This window comes from Cherax quadricarinatus, chromosome 47, assembly GCF_038502225.1.
Source record: "Cherax quadricarinatus isolate ZL_2023a chromosome 47, ASM3850222v1, whole genome shotgun sequence".
Taxonomy (NCBI): domain Eukaryota; kingdom Metazoa; phylum Arthropoda; class Malacostraca; order Decapoda; family Parastacidae; genus Cherax; species Cherax quadricarinatus.
In genome coordinates, this window is record NC_091338.1 from 30,522,444 (window position 1) to 30,545,196 (window position 22,753).

Genomic DNA, 22,753 nt, shown 5'->3' on the forward strand with positions numbered 1-22,753 from the left:
AAGGCAGGGTGGCCCGAAAAAAGAAAAATTTTCACCATCATTCACTCCATCACTGTCTTGCCAGAAGGGTGCTTTACACTACAGTTTTTAAACTGCAACATTAACACCCCTCCTTCAGAGTGCAGGCACTGTACTTCCCATCTCCAGGACTCAAGTCCGGCCTGCCGGTTTCCCTGAACCCCTTCATAAATGTTACTTTGCTCACACTCCAACAGCACTTCAAGTATTAAAAACCATTTGTCTCCATTCACTCCTATCAAACACGCTCACGCATGCCTGCTGGAAGTCCAAGCCCCTCGCACACAAAACCTCCTTTACCCCCTCCCTCCAACCCTTCCTAGGCCGACCCCTACCCCGCCTTCCTTCCACTACAGACTGATACACTCTTGAAGTCATTCTGTTTCGCTCCATTCTCTCTACATGTCCGAACCACCTCAACAACCCTTCCTCAGCCCTCTGGACAACAGTTTTGGTAATCCCGCACCTCCTCCTAAGTTCCAAACTACGAATTCTCTGCATTATATTCACACCACACATTGCCCTCAGACATGACATCTCCACTGCCTCCAGCCTTCTCCTCGCTGCAACAGTCATCACTCACGCTTCACACCCATATAAGAGCGTTGGTAAAACTATACTCTCATACATTCCCCTCTTTGCCTCCAAGGACAAAGTTCTTTGTCTCCACAGACTCCTAAGTGCACCAATCACTCTTTTTCCCTCATCAATTCTATGATTCACCTCATCTTTCATAGACCCATCCGCTGACACGTCCACTCCCAAATATCTGAATACGTTCACCTCCTCCATACTCTCTCCCTCCAATCTGATATTCAATCTTTCATCACCTAATCTTTTTGTTATCCTCATAACCTTACTCTTTCCTGTATTCACCTTTAATTTTCTTCTTTTGCACACCCTACCAAATTCATCCACCAATCTCTGCAACTTCTCTTCAGAATCTCCCAAGAGCACAGTGTCATCAGCAAAGAGCAGCTGTGACAACTCCCACTTTGTGTGTGATTCTTTATCTTTTAACTCCACGCCTCTTGCCAAGACCCTCGCATTTACTTCTCTTACAACCCCATCTATAAATATATTAAACAACCACGGTGACATCACACATCCTTGTCTAAGGCCTACTTTTACTGGGAAAAAATTTCCCTCTTTCCTACATACTCTAACTTGAGCCTCACTATCCTCGTAAAAACTCTTCACTGCTTTCAGTAACCTACCTCCTACACCATACACTTGCAACATCTGCCACATTGCCCCCCTATCCACCCTGTCATACGCCTTTTCCAAATCCATAAATGCCACAAAGACCTCTTTAGCCTTATCTAAATACTGTTCACTTATATGTTTCACTGTAAACACCTGGTCCACACACCCCCTACCTTTCCTAAAGCCTCCTTGTTCATCTGCTATCCTATTCTCCGTCTTACTCTTAATTCTTTCAATTATAACTCTACCATACACTTTACCAGGTACACTCAACAGACTTATCCCCCTATAATTTTTGCACTCTCTTTTATCCCCTTTGCCTTTATACAAAGGAACTATGCATGCTCTCTGCCAATCCCTAGGTACCTTACCCTCTTCCATACATTTATTAAATAATTGCACCAACCACTCCAAAACTATATCCCCACCTGCTTTTAACATTTCTATCTTTATCCCATCAATCCCGGCTGCCTTACCCCCTTTCATTTTACCTACTGCCTCACGAACTTCCCCCTCACTCACAACTGGCTCTTCCTCACTCCTACAAGATGTTATTCCTCCTTGCCCTATACACGAAATCACAGCTTCCCTATCTTCATCAACATTTAACAATTCCTCAAAATATTCCCTCCATCTTCCCAATACCTCTAACTCTCCATTTAATAATTCTCCTCTCCTATTTTTAACTGACAAATCCATTTGTTCTCTAGGCTTTCTTAACTTGTTAATCTCACTCCAAAACTTTTTCTTATTTTCAACAAAATTTGTTGATAACATCTCACCCACTCTCTCATTTGCTCTCTTTTTACATTGCTTCACCACTCTCTTAACCTCTCTCTTTTTCTCCATATACTCTTCCCTCCTTGCATCACTTCTACTTTGTAAAAACTTCTCATATGCTAACTTTTTCTCCCTTACTACTCTCTTTACATCATCATTCCACCAATCGCTCCTCTTCCCTCCTGCACCCACTTTCCTGTAACCACAAACTTCTGCTGAACACTCTAACACTACATTTTTAAACCTACCCCATACCTCTTCGACCCCATTGCCTATGCTCTCATTAGCCCATCTATCCTCCAATAGCTGTTTATATCTTACCCTAACTGCCTCCTCTTTTAGTTTATAAACCTTCACCTCTCTCTTCCCTGATGCTTCTATTCTCCTTGTATCCCATCTACCTTTTACTCTCAGTGTAGCTACAACTAGAAAGTGATCTGATATATCTGTGGCCCCTCTATATATATATATATATATATATATATATATATATATATATATATATATATATATATATATATATATATATAAAACTTGGGTGTCTGGTGTTGGTGACACTGCGTGTTGTTGAAATCGTAGCCGTTGCCGATGATGGGGGGGGGAGGGGGGGTTCGCAGGTGTTGATGACAACCCACCGGCTCGTTCTTCACAGATTTTCTAGCCGTCAATAATCCGTCCAGATTACAGGAAAGCAGGTTTTTTTTCCACTGTAATGATTAGGGGTTATATCCTGCTACTAGCATACACAAACAGGTAAGTGGATCAGAAATTGGGACGCATCAGAACGTTAGTCCGTCTCCTTCAATTTCTACTCGTTGATTAGCAGGTGAGCCTCTCTGTCATTTCAAGCTGTAAAGAGAGACAGGTTACCCACTGCTTAAGAAATCACTCTCCATGATAAGTACAATACCTAAAAGATGTGGTGATTATTAAAAAATTTTAACCTATCAAGACTGAAAGGACTAAGTTAATTATTGATCAAAAGTGAAGCTTTCAACCAATAAGTCCACTAAAATATGATCAGGCGTGTACTTACAGTAGTGTTGGGAGCTGTGAGTCGAGTGATTTACTGTTTGACCAGAGCCCCACACGTCACCTTTCGGGGGGGGGGGGGGAAAGGGAGGGGAAGGGATAGCGGGAGCTAGACTGACCCTACCTTAACAAGTAGCCGGCAATGAAACTATTGTTACTATATACTCCCTCGCTACTCCTATCTATTGAACTTTTCCCTCACACTCCCCCATACCAAGACTTATAGTCAAGGAGTATAAGAAGAATAGGCGAGGAAAAAGTTCTAACATGTGGAAGTCGCATAAGGCAAGAAATCTTCTACTGACTGTCACGACTTAACCAGTCAGAGAAATAATTGATCTATAGTTTGAACCTAAGGACCTGTCACCTGCCTTGTAAATAGGTATTACATCTGCCATTTTCCACTTATCTGGCACTATGCCAGTTTGTAGTGATATGGTATGCTAAGTTCCTCTTTACAGTTCTTCAGGACCTGGGGATTTGTTAGGTTTTAATTTCTCTATTTGTCTGAGGACCATGTCACTAGTTACCTTAATCGTGCAAAGTTTATTATTGTCCTGTTCTACACAATTTATTATTTCTGGAATTTCACTAGTATCTTCCTGAGTAAAATCTGAGAGGAAATAAAAGTTAAAAAATTCACACATATCCTTATCAGTGTCAGTGATCTGACCAGAGTTACTCTTAAGTGAGCCAATCTTGTCCGTGATCTTACTTCTGTATACCTGAAAGAACCCTTCTGGGTTAGTCTTCGAATCTCTTGCTGCTGTAACCTCATAATCTCTCTTAGCTTTTCTTATTCCCATTTTTATTTCTTTCTTTAATTGAATATATTGATTTCTTAACTTCCCATCCCCTTTTTTTGATACGCTTATATATGCCTCTCTTTTGACCAATGTGCTGTTTTAATCTATTGTGTATCCATTTGGGATCATTTTTGGTTGATTTAATTTCCCCACTTGGAACGTAAATTGCCTGGGCAGCTAGAACTATGCTCTGAAAACGTCGCATTGGCAATCAACACCACCTACCTGGCCCATAGTCAGGTCATTCCAATTTAACCCACTCAGGTAATTTCTGAATCTCATGAAATCGGCCAAACGGATGTCTGGGACAGACTTAATTGTAGTTATTTTAGTAATTCTTTGATATATTGAAACTAAGTGATATGTGATCACTTTCTCCAAGCTTATCATTTACCTCAAGATTATTAATTAGTGATTCTCTGTTGGAAGGAACCAAGTCAAGCAGATTGTTTCCTCTAAGTGGTTTTGTCACAAACTGTTTTAAAAAGTAATTCTGAACTGTATCAAGAAAGTCACTAGACTCAAGATTTCCTGTCATTTTGTTCCAACCAATTTGTCTCAAGTTTAAATCTCCCATTAACATGGCAGTTTCTTATCTAGACGCCTTATGAATTTCGTCCCCTAGTTACTTATTGCATTCCCTATCAAGATTTGGGGGCCTAAAAAATCACACCCTAAATTAATTTGTCACGACCCTCGAGAAACTGTAGCCAAACAGATTCTGTGTCCGATACTTCAAATCTTATATATTGACTAATACAACAATTTATATAATCTCTGACATTCATCGCCACTCCACCACCCTTCCTGCTGACCCTATCAGTGTGGAATAGTTTATAGCCTTGTATGTAGCATTCAGAAGATATTTCTTTATCTTTCAGGTTGAACCAGGTGTTTGTTATAGCAACAATATCTATGTTACCTGCACTTGCAAATAATCATAGCTGATCTATCGTATTTCTTAGACTCCTGCTACTAGTATAGTGAAGCTCATACTAGCTAGTCATCCTCTGCCCTCTATTGTCATTCTTCTAGAGATATAGTGATCCTATAATCACGAGACTATCTTAGTTTACTCACAATGGTGACATAGAAGGTGCAGATAAGACCCATCAGAACCACCGAGATGGCAGAAGCAAGGTTCGTGAAAGAGCTGAGAACGAGTGAGGGAGCGTACAGAACGAGTGCAATATAAAACACCATGTACAACATGAAGTTGATTGATGTCAGTTTCCGCAGCGCAGACGACTTGAACCTGATCTCCACGTACTGTTAGAAGGAAAAATAATATACATTAAAACTTTAGTTGAAGTGCATCTTGATTAACATATATAATTACATTGGTAACGATCAGTGAAGCTAGTAAAAAAATATGTAAAAGTATAAATAAGCACAAAATATTTTCTTCTGAACCAGTATTTTGAATGGGATTACCAGAAAATATTTGCCAGAGAGACACCTTAGGTTCCTGGGCAGCTCAGACACTCACTCATATTGATATCATTGTCTTTCACAAGAGTCTATAATAAGTTACATACTTTATTGAGAGTAACTAATATCAGAGTGATCATACTGTCTAATTTGAAAGGAATTAAACTGTTGATTCATCTTTGGTAATTATACGTTGCTGATTTAAACCATATGATTTATCTATATAAAAGCCTCTTTCTAACTATGGTGCACTTCAAGGTGCCTCTTGTGGCTGGCACCTGGCACTCCAAACATTCCAACTACACCTGTCAAAACTGTCTCAAACTTTTATATTAAGATTTCCCTAAAACTGTTTTCTCACATTTATTTACTTCCTCCAAGAAACTGATTCTCTCCTCTAATTCCTCATCATTTCCCTACTCATTGGAACTTGCTTTTTGACTGTGTACTTAGAACTCTCTTATATTCTTAACCTTTAACTTCTCCAGTATAAAATCTGTTACTTTCTTTCCACAACTGATAATTCGGTTGACCTTCTATAAATAACAAAAAAAAGGCATGATACCGTGACTGGAACAATACACAAATAACTCGCACATAGAAGAGAGGAGCTTACGACGACGTTTCAGTCCGACTTGGACCATTTACAAAGTCAGACCGAAACGTCGTCGTTAGCTTCTATCTTCTATGTGCGGGTTATTTGTATATTACTTTCTACTCATTCAAAAGGTTTCACTCACTGTGATACACCTGACAAGTCATCTTTCACTACTCATTCAAACTCAACCATCTCTTTCAACATATTTTATATCAGTCAGAACTATGGCTCAAGCTTACTTCATAACGTTAACAATCCCATATTATGTGTGCTGTTAGTAGGTATATGCAAATAACTCATACATTTTCCCCTATCATTTCAATAATAACTAGGAAAAGCTAAAACAAGGGACACTTTCCATGAATTTTTAGCTCCCTTTCATGACATGTATCTCTGCTGGAAAACAATTCTCTACCAGTATTCTAGAAAAATGCCAGAGGATGCATTACTGTATTAGGAACTATGAAGGAGGAAGTTGAAAAGTAAATACATATATATATATATATATATATATAATTGTACCCACGGAACAAGTGGTATTCATCAACAACAATACTGCACCAGCCAAGGACTCGAACCCATGCTGTTTTGGTCCGCCTCATGGTGAGAGAAAACGCATGACGCTTAGACCACTAGACCACACAATCATTAACAACGGTGCATCCAGCCAAGCTAGATGTTGTACCCACCACTGAAAGACATACGGTGGTGTGGACGCCTCTGAGCTGATTTCATTCTACTCCCTGTTTGTGTACTACCTCAATAAGCAGTATATTGTATTATTGTACCCACGGAACAAGTGGTATTGAATGAAATTAGCTCAGAGGTGTCCACACCACCGAATGTCCTTTGATGTTGGGTACAACATCTAGCTTGGCTGGATGCACCATTGTTAAGGATTGTGTGGTCTAGTGGTCTAAAGTGTCATGCGGCTAGCCAAAACAGCATGGGTTCGACTCCTTGGCTAGTGCAGTGTTCTTATTGATCAATACAACTCGTTTCTTGGGTAATATATATATATATATATATATATATATATATATATATATATATATATATATATATATAATATATATATATATATATATAACAGACATATCTTCCACATCAAAGGGGTATGAAACCAATTCCCTTTCATAATTTAACACATCCCACATACATATAAAAAAAATAATAATTTTCCACAAAAATCCGGAACAATACCCTGTAACGGTGAAAACCAAATCTCCAGTGTATTACTGGTACGTCAAGTTTTCAACGTACATAACAACAAACTAAAACATGGAATTAAAACTAGACATATACCTACAATTAAATTCTTACTTCAGTTAACAACCAGCAGATGTTACTGAGTATACACAAGCAACTTTAACTCACATAATTAAAAAAAAACAATTCTCTGGTGCTATATAGCCACTCTCCTCCATCTATAAACTTAAAACATGTAACTGAAGGGTAACATTGCACTGCCATGGCAAACAAAATCTAGTGCAGTACCTTCACACTAAAATTATGAAATATGCCAGGAAAAAAAACCTCCCCCCCCCCGTTTATCCTTGGTTTCCAAGATCAGGTTTTATTGAAGGTGCATAATACAAAAGTCCCCAAAGTCCAATGTATACAGTGCAACAAAAAAATTAATATTAATACATAGGGTTACAAAGGAACACATGTCATAAAAGTAAATTTTAAAATAAAACACCAATCGCCAATACATAATACAAGACAGTGGTCCTGTCATCTTGGCAATCCTCTCCCCTGCACATGGCATCAAACCATCATAATACAAGACAGTGGTCCTGTCATCTTGGCAATCCTCTCCCCTGCACATGGCATCAAACCATCATAATACAAGACAGTGGTCCTGTCATCTTGGCAATCCTCTCCCCTGCACATGGCATCAAACCATCATAATACAAGACAGTGGTCCTGTTATCTTGGCAATCCTCTCCCCTGCACATGGCATCAAACCATCATAATACAAGACAGTGGTCCTGTCATCTTGGCAATCCTCTCCCCTGCACATGGCATCAAACCATCATAATACAAGACAGTGGTCCTGTCATCTTGGCAATCCTCTCCCCTGCACATGGCATCAAACCATCATAATACAAGACAGTGGTCCTGTCATCTTGGCAATCCTCTCCCCTGCACATGGCATCAAACCATCATAATACAAGACAGTGGTCCTGTCATCTTGGCAATCCTCTCCCCTGCACATGGCATCAAACCATCATAATACACAACAAGTATAAATTAAATGGGCCGCTTTATCCTGCAGAAACCGGTGACTTGAGTCTAAAGTGACACAGCATGGGCTCTTAAAACCGAGATCCCAAGTGCTTGTTATCCTGGTTATGAAAGGTTTCTCGAGCACAGGGAACATAACCATTAGGGTTAAAAGACCAGGGTGCCTCTAAAAAAAAAAAATCTTTCTTTGATGCATCATTCGTGTTGCTCAAAGGCAAACCATTCCCTTGACACCACCTTTCAAACCAGACAAAACCTGGCAAAACCCACATCTTACACAACTCAAATACACCAGCCAACAGAAAAAAAAAACCCACCCCGTTACATTTTTTTTATATTTTATTTAAAACTTCATGTACAAATATATATAGATACATATATCAATATGTAACACTGACACTGGTGATAAGCGATAAAACATTCACTACACAAACTACTAGATAAGCACAAACAGAATAACATTAAAATAAACTTAACACATCCTACAGACTGTTTCTATGTACATTGTATCACAAGTACAAAAGGATTCAGATAGAATGGAACCTACACATTATTGCTTACACTCAACCCAAAATATATCCCACAACCCAATGAATACATTCCATGTTCCCTTGTTCACTTAAAATTCAAAAATGACTTGAACAAGGACAACATCAATAACACAATATATAAAGAAAACAATCCAGGCAACATCTGACACTTTTCTATATACAAGTTTTATTTAGTAAGTAAGACACATAGGCAACAGTTAGGCAGCTTTATTCCGAATATATTCGGAATAAAGCTGGCTAACTGTTGCCTATGTGTCTTACTTACCAATCTGTCGGTATTGTATACCATTTTGAAATTCAAGTTTTATTTAATACATATCACAATTAAAGAAAGAATAAAAGTATAAAAATAAAAGCCACAAAATAGCTATAAACAAAACCCACAAATTACAACCTCAACATAAACTCACAAATTACAACCTCAACATAAACCCACAAATTACAACCTCAACATAAACTCACAAATTACAACCTCAACATAAACTCACAAATTACAACCTCAACATAAACCCACAAATTACAACCTCAACATAAACTCACAAATTACAACCTCAACATAAAATAACACACGATGCTTAATAACGTAAGATTGAACTTAGTATTATGACTAAAACCATTTATATAATTATGTATGCATATTACATATTCTCATATGTACAAAACTTGATACATAATATTACATGACTTATGAAAATTTATATTCACAGGAATTATATCAGTGTTATACATGCCCATTAACTTACATAAAATTATAAAAATACCGGAACAGTTTATTAAGCCTCCTCGCATCCCCATGCCCAGTATACACATTAATTAAGCACATTCCATAACAAATATTTTTAGGACATTGCAACAACCCCCCCCCCCCCCCCCCCCCCGATTTACCTCATATCATCATATTGGTAACGTCATACCATTGTTCATTGAACACAGAGATAAATAACCATAATTTAACCCCAGGACATAGTATCTTGATGACAAAAACATCTTACCAATAGTGCAATATACATACTGTTATGTGCACATTACAATTTGACATTAAGAAAATTAACACAAGGTTGAACTTATTATTGTGACCAACACAAAACCTGTTTATAGTTAAGAATGTCATCAGCCTTGGTAACATTACTTCTGATATATTCACAGACTCACTTTTTACATATATATGTACAAAAGCCGAAACATATTATCACATGAAATATGACTGAACAATATGTCCACAGGATTTATAACAGTGCCCTCCATGCCCGGTAACATATATAAGAATATAAAAATACCGAACCAATTTGATAAGCCCCCTCGCTTCCCCATGACCACCCATGATAAAACACATCTACATTTAAAGCTTTGCTCCATCAAGAGAGTTTTCTATCTAAAATTTATACCAGGAATACACTCATCATCCCCCCTCATCTGGCTGAGACCAATCCTATTCTACCATTACACCATTAATTCTCGCAACCTACGCACATTCATACCTCTATACTGAACTGGAAATTCTATATCCCATCTCCTTCCATACACGACCTCATTCCTAAACTTTGTTTTATAAAAATGCCCAGCTAAAGTCCGTATTCGCACTTCCCCCTCCACCTCCCTCATTGCCCACGATATATTAATATAATCCACTACCAAATACATGACCGCCCTTCTCACACTATCACCCACTCCCTCTATGTCCACAATCAATGCTTTCAATACCCTTAACCTACCTCCTCCAGCCATATCCAAGACCCTACGAAACCACAGATGTACCCTTGCGATACCCTCACAAAAATGCACCACATGATATGCAGTCTCCGTCTCCCCACACAAAACACAACATGTCGACTGCACAACGCTCATCATACCTGCCCAATTATATAAAGGAAACACACACTCCCCCTCCATCACCTCATTACCTCTCACAGTCCTCCCCAGTACTCACACCAACACTTTTCCCGGTATGCTAACCCTCAATAAAAATCTCAACATACACATGCACTCCTACAATTCCCTACCCCCCCCACCACTGCAGCACATCATCCATAACCTCACTCACCCTTACACCCCGATCCCCACCCAACCGTATATAACTATGTTTCACATACATACTTTTCAGTCTACTACACAGTAGAATTAATCCTAATCCTCCCCTCCCCAATGATGTTGTCACGACTGTCTGCTTAAGCCAATGATATAGTAAGTAAGTAAGTAAGTAAGTTTATTCAGGTATACACAAATACAGTTACATAGAATTATCATACATAGCAGCATATGTGTAGAGAACCTAGGATAACCCAAAAAAGTCAGACAGAGTGACTTATTTCCATTGGGGTCCTTTTACCTTATTATTATAGTATAAAGGTTATAATATTTTCTTATTATTCTACAATGAAGATAACATCTTATTATCATACTAAAAAGACTATCTGCTACACCAAGGTCATTAAGACTATCTACAATACGAGGGTCATTACAAGGAATAAGGTAAAATTTACACGTATGTTAGCTAAAAAATAGAAAATCATTCCCCTCCCTTTCTGTAGCTACATTCATCAGACACCTTTTGGCACTCTTCTTGAACTGGTTCACGCTATGACTGGCTTTGACATGTGCGGGAAGTCTGTTCCATTCCTTTATTGCTGTACAATAAAAGGTGTTTGAAGCCTGGCCACTGACTGTGGGTACTACAAAGTTGTGCTCTCTCCCCCTAGTACTATGATTGCTTTGGTTCCCAACCTTGACAAAATTGACAGCAAGATATTCTGGACATTGTTTGTGAGCAATTTTATAAACATGATTTAGCTTCAGTTGTTTTACTCTGTCTTCAACATTCAGCATATCCAACTGCTGTAATTCATCCTGGCCTACATGTTCTCTTGGTCCCAGCCCCAGGATGAATCTTACGATTTTGTTCTGGGTGATTTGCAGTCTATCTTTCAGTTTTTTTTGTCAAGGCAGAGTACCAAGAAGAGCAAGCGTAATCAATATGGCATTGTATAAGGGCTAGACATAGGGTCCTGCGAGCCTCAGTAGGTAGACACTGTGCTTGTCTATACAGGAACTTCAGTTTGGCATTCGCTTTCTTTACTACACTGTTCCCTATCAATTCTCCTGACATGCATGGGTCAAAGGGGATTCCCAAATATTTTACTGATGAAACCAAAGTGATGGGCTCCCCATTACATTGAACATTAAAATTATTTACCCTTCTCAGTTTATGTTTCGTGCCAAAGAGAATGGCTTCAGTTTTCCCTAGGTGTAATGATAGTTTGTTGTCTACTAACCATTTGCTGCAGGACTCCAGTTCCAGTGTTAAAACATTAGCAATATCTTGTGGGTCTTTACCTGACACTAACAGAGCACTGTCATCTGCATACAGTAGGAGTTTGCACTTGACACTGATAGGCATATCATTGACATAACATAAGAATAATAAGGGACCCAGAATACTACCTTGGGGAACTCCACATGTTATCGGCAGGGGTTCTGATTCTGTTTTGTTGATTTTGACTATTTGTCTCCTGTTGCTAAGGTAGGACTTAAACCAGTCTACAGAACCTATACCAATAGCTTGAAGTTTATTACATAATATATTGTGGTTGACAGTATCGAAGGCCTTTTGCAGGTCTAAGGTTACCATGCCTATGAGGTTCCCCTTTGACATTTCAGTTCTCAGGTAATCCATCAGATTAATAAGGGAGGTGTCGGTTGAGTAGGATCTTCTAAAGCCCGATTGATAGCTATGGAGAATGTTGTTGTCCTTAAGGTACTTTATCGTAAAGGGTTCTTGAATGGAGATATCGTAGGTTGAAAGTAGACACACTTGTAGGATGGTAAATGTATTGTCAGACTGAGATGAGGGATGGAGCCCCAGCTGCCTTGCCTGTCTACGCCTGGAACGTCTGCCGCCGAGTGAGGCCGGGACAGGGGCATGAGCCCACACATCTGTATCCCGTGATGTCACACAAAGCCACAGGCCTACAAGGGATCTCGTGTCTAAAGCACATGGATGATGCTACTGCTATGCTATATAATACTGGGAATACAGGGATCAGCAACTATGCTGACAGCTCGGTCATGTTACGTATGTCGTCCCGACATACACTACTATACTATAGGCTGAACAGGCAGGCGGATCTGGGCTTATTCTATACAATAACAAATTCATATATAACTTAGAACTAATGGATGGTACAACATGATTTTGACGTAATGGGTGTTAACGTAATCATTACAAACTATAAGAACAAATCATTATACAATATGGATGGAATTGATCGATCGATCTGTATTCATGCACTCTACGGATTCTGAGGAAGAATAATTATATACAAAGAAGTGTTTAACAGAAAGGCAGATTCGGTGCACTCAAATCCAGACTGTTAATTCTCAGAATACGGAGGGAACGTGAACACGAAAATTTCTGACAAACTGATCAGATAATAACAAACACACAGTTGACAATTTCATTCATCTCGGACATCTAATTATACAGACTATGTACATTTAAACCCAATTCTGCGAGGGTTAGGTTTACGTATGCAGAATGGTTATCATCTCTGGGAGGATCGAATTCCTCTGCAATGGCCAACACATGCCTTGACTGAGAGAGATCTGAAGGAATATCTACAAAAGATACTTGCGGGTTTCTCATTACTTGTCGGGTACGCAAGGAGTAACGACATTCAGGTTGAGTATCTGACTGAGTATCTGAGGTAGAGAGTACAGGATCAGGAGGATTGTCAGAATCTGTCACATTAGTCTGGGTAGCAATATCCTCAACATCGCATACTAATTTCATATGATCTAAATGCGATTCTTTGTATTTGCCAGTACTAATTTCTCTAACCTTATACTTATTTCCAGTGATATGTTCAACTACTCGATAAGGTCCGACAAACTTTTGATCAAGCTTTGGCATTGCAGACGTTTTGTTGAAGTTAATCAGCATAACTCTCGAACCTACTTTGATTTTAGATGGCTTTGCTCGAGTGTTTGCGACTCTTGTAAATTCTGCTGTTGATTTATGAAGTGTTTCACGGATTCTTCTAAAAACACTTTGAGCTAAGCTGGTACGAGTTGCTACGAAATCATCAGGGTTGTAATTAGGTTTCGGAGTAGAATATAACAACTCATAGGGTAAACGCTTGTCTACACCATACAATGCATAATGTGGAGTATCACCTATAGAAGCATTGTAAGCAGAATTTATGGCACACTGGACATCTGGTATAACTTCATCCCAAGTTTCACTATTGGGGTTGATAGTGGCTCTCAGAACATCAAGTACTTTCTTATTGGTTCGTTCCGCTAACCCATTGCTGGCAGGATGATGAGGAACAATGGTGGATTTAGAGATCTTGTATAAAGTACACAAATTTTCAAGAATCTCATTACAGAATTCACCTCCATTATCTGTTACTAAGGACTTTGGGGTGGTATGCCTGCAGATAATGCCTTCTTTAAACGCTCTAGCTACTGTCTCTGCAGTCTTATCTGCAATAGGAACTAACTCACAATATCTGGTGAAATGGTCTACCATAACACACAGATGTTTGTTGCCTTGGAGGGAACATTTAAAATTAGTTAACAAATCAAGGGCAACTCTTTCCCACGGTTCGCTAGTGGTTGGGTACACTTGGATTGGGTTAGGACCATTGACATTTCCTTTATGCTGCATACAGACACTACATTTCTTAACATACTCGGAAATGTCAGTTGCCATACGTGGCCAAAAGTATTTCATTCTGGCTTGTTTCACAGAACGATCCATACCAGGGTGTGCAACACCTGGTGCATCATGAACTAGCTGTAGAGCTACGTTCACTAGTGACTGTGGAATTACTAACTGGTAAACTCTTCTGCTTGGAGTACCCAACTCGGCTGTTCGATACAGTAATTCCTGACTCATTACAAAGTCACTAATGGGTGCTGGTGGCTTTACAGTAAAAATGAGATCTTCCTGGAGAAGGAATCGAATCACACCAGACCACATGGGATCTATTCTTTGTGCAGTTTTGACATCCTCGACAGTAAATGGAGGATCTGCAGTAACTACACTAACGTGTCACAATAAAGCATCTGCGACTACATTTGACTTGCCAGGTAAATGTTCAAAAGTGGGATTGAACTCTTGGATAGTCAAGGACCATCTGGCTAACCTTCCAGTAGGCTGTTTGTTCTGGAATAAAGGTATCAGTGGCGCATGATCTGACAAGACATGAACAGGGTACTGGTAAATGATGTCTCGGAAGTGCTTCAAAGACCATACTATTGCTAAAGCTTCTTGCTCCGTTACTGTATAATTACGTTCAGCCTTCGTAAGGACTCGGCTAGCAAATGCAACTGCGTTGTACTTGCTATCAGTCTTCTGAGCTAGTACGGCACCTATGCCAATTGAACTAGCATCAGTTGTCAGATAGAAGGGCTTAGAAAAATCTGGGAATTTCAAAATTGGAGCAGATGTTAGCTTTTCTTTTAGAGTTTGGAATGCTGTTTCTTGACGGAAGGTCCAAACAAAAGGAGCATCTTTCTTAAGCAACTCAGTTAGAGGAGCAGCTATGGAAGAAAAATTAGCAATGAAAGATCTATAAAAACCTGCTAAGCCCACAAAGGATCTTACGGCATCAGCAGTTTTGGGAGTTGGAAAATTTAGTACTGCAGTTACTTTATTTTGGTCAGTCGTAACCCCTCTATGAGTGACTACGTGACCAAGAAACTTAATTTCTGATCTGAAAAATTGGCATTTAGACAGTTTGATCTTTAAATTTGCTTCTTCAAGCTTTCCAAGTACTGTATCAAGTCTTTTCAGATGTGTGTCCACGTCTTTGGACATGACGATTACATCGTCTAAGTACACCATAAGTGCTTTACCTATCAGACCTCTAAAGATATTGGTCATGAGTCTAGAGAACGTGATAGGAGACGATCGTAATCCAAACGCCATACGGAGGAAATGATAATGACCTGTGGGAGTGGAGAAAGCCGTTAACTCTTGGCTGTCCTCGTGAAGAGGGACTTGCCAAAACCCTTGTAACAAGTCCAGGGTCGAGAAGACTTTGTTATCTCCGATATTGCGTAAAAGGTCACCTAATACAGGAAGTGGGAAACGATCTGGAATGGTTTTTGCGTTTAACTTCCTAAAGTCAATCACCGGGCGCCAAGTGCCATCCTTCTTAGGCACTAGGATCAAGGGCGCATTCCAGGGTGAATTGCTATGTGCAATAACTCCATCATTGAGCATTTGATTGATCAGTTCCTCTGCGACAGCAACTTGTGAATGAGGCATTCTGTACGCAGGTATGTAAATAGGTCTAGTACCAGGTTCAAGTGGAATACGATGGGACAATAAGTTCGTTATACCCATCTTCTCACCTGGTAAGGCAATGGCTTTACGACGTTTGTTCAACAGAGTCAACAAACGCTTGACTTCGTCTGGGAAGTCAGTGGGAGCTAAGTCTTTCTCCTCAACTGGTGAAACAGATTGATCCGGAGAAGTGGATGAGGTCTCCCCGGTAGAAATAGCACCGACCCACTGGTCAGGTGACACGTCATCCTGTACTTGAACAGGGTAAGGATAGTGAACTAGGTCAACGAGGTTGGTATTTGCTCTGAGACGAACACTGTGACCCGAAGTGTTAGCAAGGAGTAAATGGATCTTACTGTCTCTTACAATATGTAAGGAAGGTTCAACAAATAAACCTTTGACCTTGCAGGAATCACTGTCAACTAGGACATTATCACCATCTGGAACATTAGGAACAACAACAGACACTCTAGTGAGAGCACTAGCCGCAACAGAGACGTCTTTCTGCAAACGGCATGTGACATCAACAAGAGATGGCATTACTAGTTCCAAGTAATCGTTTTCTGACAAGGCATCCCCTGTGGAGAAACTACTACTCGAACTAGCAGTCATTGCAGGGATAGGCTGTGCACTCAAGGCTGTCTGAGTGTCCTCGGACACTTGAGGCAACGGAACACTATCCTGCAAGTCTGAAGGTATAGGTGGGACACTGATGGGAGTGACAGAATTACCAGTGCCTGACCGCTTGGGTACGCTACTGGAGAATGCATTGGCTTGTAAGGACTTAATGCGTACATCATACTCTGCAGCAGTATGACAGATTTCTGATCCAAGCTGGTAACCCCAGAATGGAACGATTAAGTCATCTATTTGGGCATGCCATCGGTACGGGTCGAGCACAATGCGTAAGTCTCGCATGGAAGCAAATCCCAGAAGAAGGTCACCAGGGAAAGTAATCTGGTCGACAACAAGAAAAGCAGCAGTAAAGTCTCTGCCTTGGATAGTAAAGGTGAGTGAAGCCTGACCTCGGACTCGCAGAAGAGAACCAGCTACTCCCCTAAGGAAGGTTGCAGTAGTTGGCTCAACGAGGAGGATACGTCGTAACCGCTTCTCTTTAAACAAGCTAGACCTAATGATATTAACTTGCGCACCAGAGTCCATGAACACATGAACGGGCGCATTATGGACAGAAGCTTGTACTAATGGACCAATCGTTGCATTAGAAGTTATATGCAAACAGGAAGGTGAGTTGTCATCGGAGAAAGCATTTTCTACTTCATCCCCAAATTCCTCTACGTCAGAGACGTGTGAAGCCACATCATCAGCAGGATTGTCATTCTCGAGACTGCTTAAGGCTTCAAAGGAATTGTGAACGGGGATGGTGTACTCATTATCACTTACCGTCACCATTGGGCGGTTTGACTGGGGCGCTCTAATTCCCCTGAATTGGAAGAATGAGCCTGGTTCTGATTAGAATGTGAACCTCGACGTCTGTTTCCTCTCCTGGCTCTGCGGTTGGAACGGCCATGGAAAGATCTAGAGTACCGCATATTGTAGAGCGCATTGCACTCAGATGTGTCATGTCCATGAATTCTATGATGAGTACAGTAGGGAAGATGTGACTGGTACTCATCATCAGTACGACGCTTCTTAGGGTGACTGTCATAACAATTACTAGCGATATGGCCACGGAAACCACACTTGTAGCAAATTCTTTGACTGTGGTTACTGTACGTACTATGGGTATTACGGGAATGATGGCTCTTAACACTTGCTTTGGATGATGAGCGCGAGTGATTGCGGTTGGGAGGTTTGGTAGTAGCACAAACTAAAGGAGGTACGGGATTGGACAAGGTGTTTGGCGTAGACCTACGATAAGGGAAGGATCCCTCGGGACACAAATTTCGTACATGGATTAGAGCTTTAAGCGGTCCCATATTAGCATCTAGCGGACTTGAATTGTACACATACTTAGATGTCGGTGGCATTAGTTGTTTAATAACTCCAAATGCAGCTAATCTGGCAAACCCATCAAGGGCTGGTTTATCACTATCGTTAAGATATCTTGAATTTTGGCCTGCTTTAACAAATGAGGACATTAGGTTATTGAGACGGAGAGCAAACTCCTCTAATGACTCTTCTGGTCTCGGGGCTGTGCAAACTAATTCTTTGAGAACAACGAACGGATCGGTTTCTCGCACTGGTTCAAGATAATTGCGAATTAACTGTTCATAATCCTGCCACCTGGTTAGATCTTGGAAGTCCTTCATACGAATTAATTTAAATACATTTGAGGCAGCTGAAGAACGGGCTAGACTCTCCTTTCCGATACTTATTAAAAGACTCTCAGATGGGGGACCATCAACTGAAGCGTCAGCTCTGGCTCTAACTGCAGTAAACCAACCTTCAAGGTTGTCTGGGTCACCATTGAATAATGGCATAGCATCATACGGATCACGAGTGAAGTTACGCAGGCCAGAAGTCTGAGTATGTCTATCGTTTGATACGGAGTTTCTCGAATTTTGGGCTGACACATTAATGGTTGTACTAGCAGCATGTGCTGAGGCATCGCTAGAGAAAACTTGAGACATGTTTGCAAAATGTAAAACAAGAATTTAGAAAACAAGAGAAAATGATAACTGAGGAACACACAACACAGTGAACTTAAATGGAAGAAAATGCTTAACTATTCTGCATAAGTAATTAAAAACTGACAAGTTACACAGTAAGCAAAGAACTCACACAAGAAGAATATGCAACTTAACAAACACTGAAAATCAAGAGAACTTGTACTTTGCTCAAATCTAATTTGCTCAACTTTTACTTTAAATTGAAAGGATGGCACAGTGAGTTGTCTTTACTTTCAATGCAACAAGGAAATACACAATAAAATGATAAAATGGACTCAATAAACTTGTGCAAAAATTTAAACAAACACACAATTCACTGAAATTAAAAAATAAAATGACACAGACAGAATAAAATATTATGGACAGAACAGAGCATAAGAAACTGCACTGTAATAAACTGTAGCAATATATCAAATAATTGCTAATCAAAAAGTATTTCATAAAATTTTCTGCAAGAAAAACTTTAATAGCAACACAATATTTGCACAAGAATTATTGCAAAATGAGTCAATGTGCAATAATAAAAATTATAACACACAAAAAAAGAAATATATCAAGGAATGAACACTTTAACTCTTAACTGCACTTAAACAACACTTAACAAGCAAAAGAACAATTTACTTTAAAGGAGAACTTAAAAATTGCACTTAAGAGTGAATTTGTTCAATAAAACATGAAAAATAATAGGTGCAAAAAATACATAAAACAGAGGGTTGAACACTTACAGTGATGCAGAACACAACACTTACAGTGATGCAGAACACAACACTTACAGTGATGCAGAACACAACACTTACAGTGATGCAGAACACAACACTTACAGTGATGCAGAACACGACACTTACAGTGATGCAGAACACGACACTTACAGTGATGCAGAACACAACACTTACAGTGATGCAGAACGCAACACTTACAGTGATGCAGAACACAACACTTACAGTGATGCAGAACACAACACTTACAGTGATGCAGAACACAACACTTACAGTGATGCAGAACACAACACTTACAGTGATGCAGAACACAACACTTACAGTGATGCAGAACACAACACTTACAGTGATGCAGAACACAACACTTACAGTGATGCAGAACACAACACTTACAGTGATGCAGAACACAACACTTACAGTGATGCAGAACACAACACTTACAGTGATGCAGAACACAACACTTACAGTGATGCAGAACACAACACTTACAGTGATGCAGAACACAACACTTACAGTGATGCAGAACACGACACTTACAGTGATGCAGAACACGACACTTACAGTGATGCAGAACACAACACTTACAGTGATGCAGAACACAACACTTACAGTGATGCAGAACACAACACTTACAGTGATGCAGAACACAACACTTACAGTGATGCAGAACACAACACTTACAGTGATGCAGAACACAACACTTACAGTGATGCAGAACACAACACATCAACATAAACACAGTACTAGAATTTTCTTGCAATGAAACTTGATGTGTGAAAAATTTTGTAAAAGTGAGTTCTTGCTTTGACTTTAATAATGGCACTATTGTCTTTGGAAATAATGGCACTATTGTCTGTGGAGATAATGGCACTATTGTCTGTGGAGATAATGGCACTATTGTCTGTGGAGATAATGGCACTATTGTCTGTGGAGATAATGGCACTATTGTCTGTGGAGATAATGGCACTATTGTCTGTGGAGATAATGGCACTATTGTCTGTGGAAATAATGGCACTATTGTCTGTGGAAATAAGACAAATTAAACACTGGCTGAATAAAAGAATATGAACACAAGAATGTTCAACACACAGGAAACAAAACAAAAATACACAAATGCTAGGAAGAAAAAAAAAAATTAACAGACAACACTGAGTTGTGATGCAGAATATGAGGTGAAAAATTTACTGAAATACTTCACTGGAATTCTGAAGTTTAAACACAAGTTCTATATTGCTCATATGTTGCACACACAACAAAGGAAAAACACTCAGTACTTACTTCAAGTGTATAAAAAGATACACAACACAACAGATATAAAATAATGCACGAAAATTAACACTGAATTAAGGAGATTAAAAGAAATTAATGCAATCAGTACATAATAAACACTGAGTCTGATCAAGAGTCACTGAATGTCACTAAGAGAAAAAATTCACTGGGAACACAAAAGAAATGTCTCAACACTCGCAGATGTCTCAAAAAAAAAATATTATCGCTGTAACACTTGAAGAATGAGATTGATGGATTGTTTATATCGTCTTGCTGCTGTCCTCTGCACAGATGATCGTAGAATTGCGCTTAAATCGGCGATAGACAACACACAGGAGGCTTTTAAAGATGGCGCGACACTCTCTAGCTCTTGACCCCCTATGTGGTCCTTAAAATATGGTGCTACAACCCTTAGCAGTGCACCAAAACACTGATGAGGTAGGTGAGTTGTAATGGCCGACTGTAGTTGGGTTTGTGGGTTAATGGCTGAGCGAGGCGTCTGAGACCGGCAATGGTGCGACACACGTGATCGTGAGTGGCTGGGCTTATGGGTTGAACATTGTAAGCCTCACTGAGAAAACCCACACTGCCACGAAGATAATTCTAAGCCGGCTGGCTTAGAATAAACCCACGAAATACTACAACACCACAAGGATGACAAGGAGCACTCAGAATGCTTGGAGCTTGAATCACAAGCGATGAAGGCTACTCACGTGGCTTGCTTGAGTACTGGGGTAAGACACCTGCGTTAGTTGCTAGCTGGCTTATCTTAACCCTTCACACAAAATAGCTTGATAACTTCACACGATGAGCACAGCAGGGGTGGAAGCTGGCTTGGCAGGCAAAATAATTTGATGGAGTAGGCTAGGCTGGACTGGACTCGGTTGTTCTGACTCCCCCACCACAGACTGGAAACTGGCTTATTTTGCAAACTCGGGTCAACCCCTCGTGAGTGATGCAAAAAAGCAGGAAACACTAATACAAAGAGACTGACCAGTGAATAATGTAGAAGCTGGTAGAGTAGCTGGCTTGAGGTAGCTGGATGGGGTGAACCTCGGTAGGCCTACTGGTGACACGAAATGGCCGTCTTGCTGGTCGACAATTTTATCTCCAGAAATCGCTGTAATCGTCAGAATTACAGGCCCTCCGCTGGCACCATTTATCGTAAAGGGTTCTTGAATGGAGATATCGTAGGTTGAAAGTAGACACACTTGTAGGATGGTAAATGTATTGTCAGACTGAGATGAGGGATGGAGCCCCAGCTGCCTTGCCTGTCTACGCCTGGAACGTCTGCCGCCGAGTGAGGCCGGGACAGGGGCATGAGCCCACACATCTGTATCCCGTGACGTCACACAAAGCCACAGGCCTACAAGGGATCTCGTGTCTAAAGCACATGGATGATGCTACTGCTATGCTATATAATACTGGGAATACAGGGATCAGCAACTATGCTGACAACTTAACTACTTGAGAATACACTGCCCTCTCTAGAATTTTAGATATTATACTGAGTATACTAACAGGCCTATAGTTGCTTACATCAGACCTACTATTTTTCTTGAAGATAGGAGTGACTCTGGCCTCCTTGAACCCCTCCGGTACTGTATTAGTGGTGATTGATAGATTTATTATGTGAGCAATAGGGATTGACAGTTCAGAAGCACCATCTTTTAGGAACTTAGACGGGATGTTATCAGGGCCTGTGCTCTTAGTTGGGTTTAACCTGCTTAGTTCTTTTTGAATAAAGTCATGAGATACACTTACTAGTTGACAACTGTTTGGGGTTACCCCTTTATTGGTATAGTATGTTTGAAACTTATCAGAGTCTGTGTTAAAGGTATTTGATGCAGCTGGTAGTTTACTTACTAGTGTTGATGCAACAGATGTGTAGTAGGAATTAAAGCAATTTGCCACCTTAGATGTTTCGTGGCATACCTCATTATCGATAGTGAGTACTATGTTAGACCTATCTACTGGCTTATGGCTATACCCCAACTGTTTTAGTTGTTGCCAGAGCTTTCTGGGATTATGCTTATACTCTTCAATTTTTGAGCAGTAGTCCTTTGCCTTTGCTCCTTTTATAAGTCTCTGTACTCTGTTCCTCACCCTTTGGAATTCATTTAGTGCTGCAATATCCTGTCTGTTTGCTTTAAATCTTTTTAGCAGCTGGTCTCT

The 22,753-nt window shown here is 40.0% G+C and overlaps 1 protein-coding gene across 1 annotated transcript in view; it reads right to left on the reverse strand.

Moving 5' to 3' along the window:
- The window catches only part of LOC128696601 (sodium-coupled monocarboxylate transporter 1), a 348,670-nt gene that overhangs the window by 276,410 nt on the left and 49,507 nt on the right, over nucleotides 1–22,753 (reverse strand). Inside the window, exon 3 of the mRNA XM_070094645.1 lies at nucleotides 4,923–5,111. Within this exon, the coding sequence (XP_069950746.1) occupies nucleotides 4,923–5,111 (189 nt within the window). The remainder of the gene's footprint in view (nucleotides 1–4,922; nucleotides 5,112–22,753) is intronic.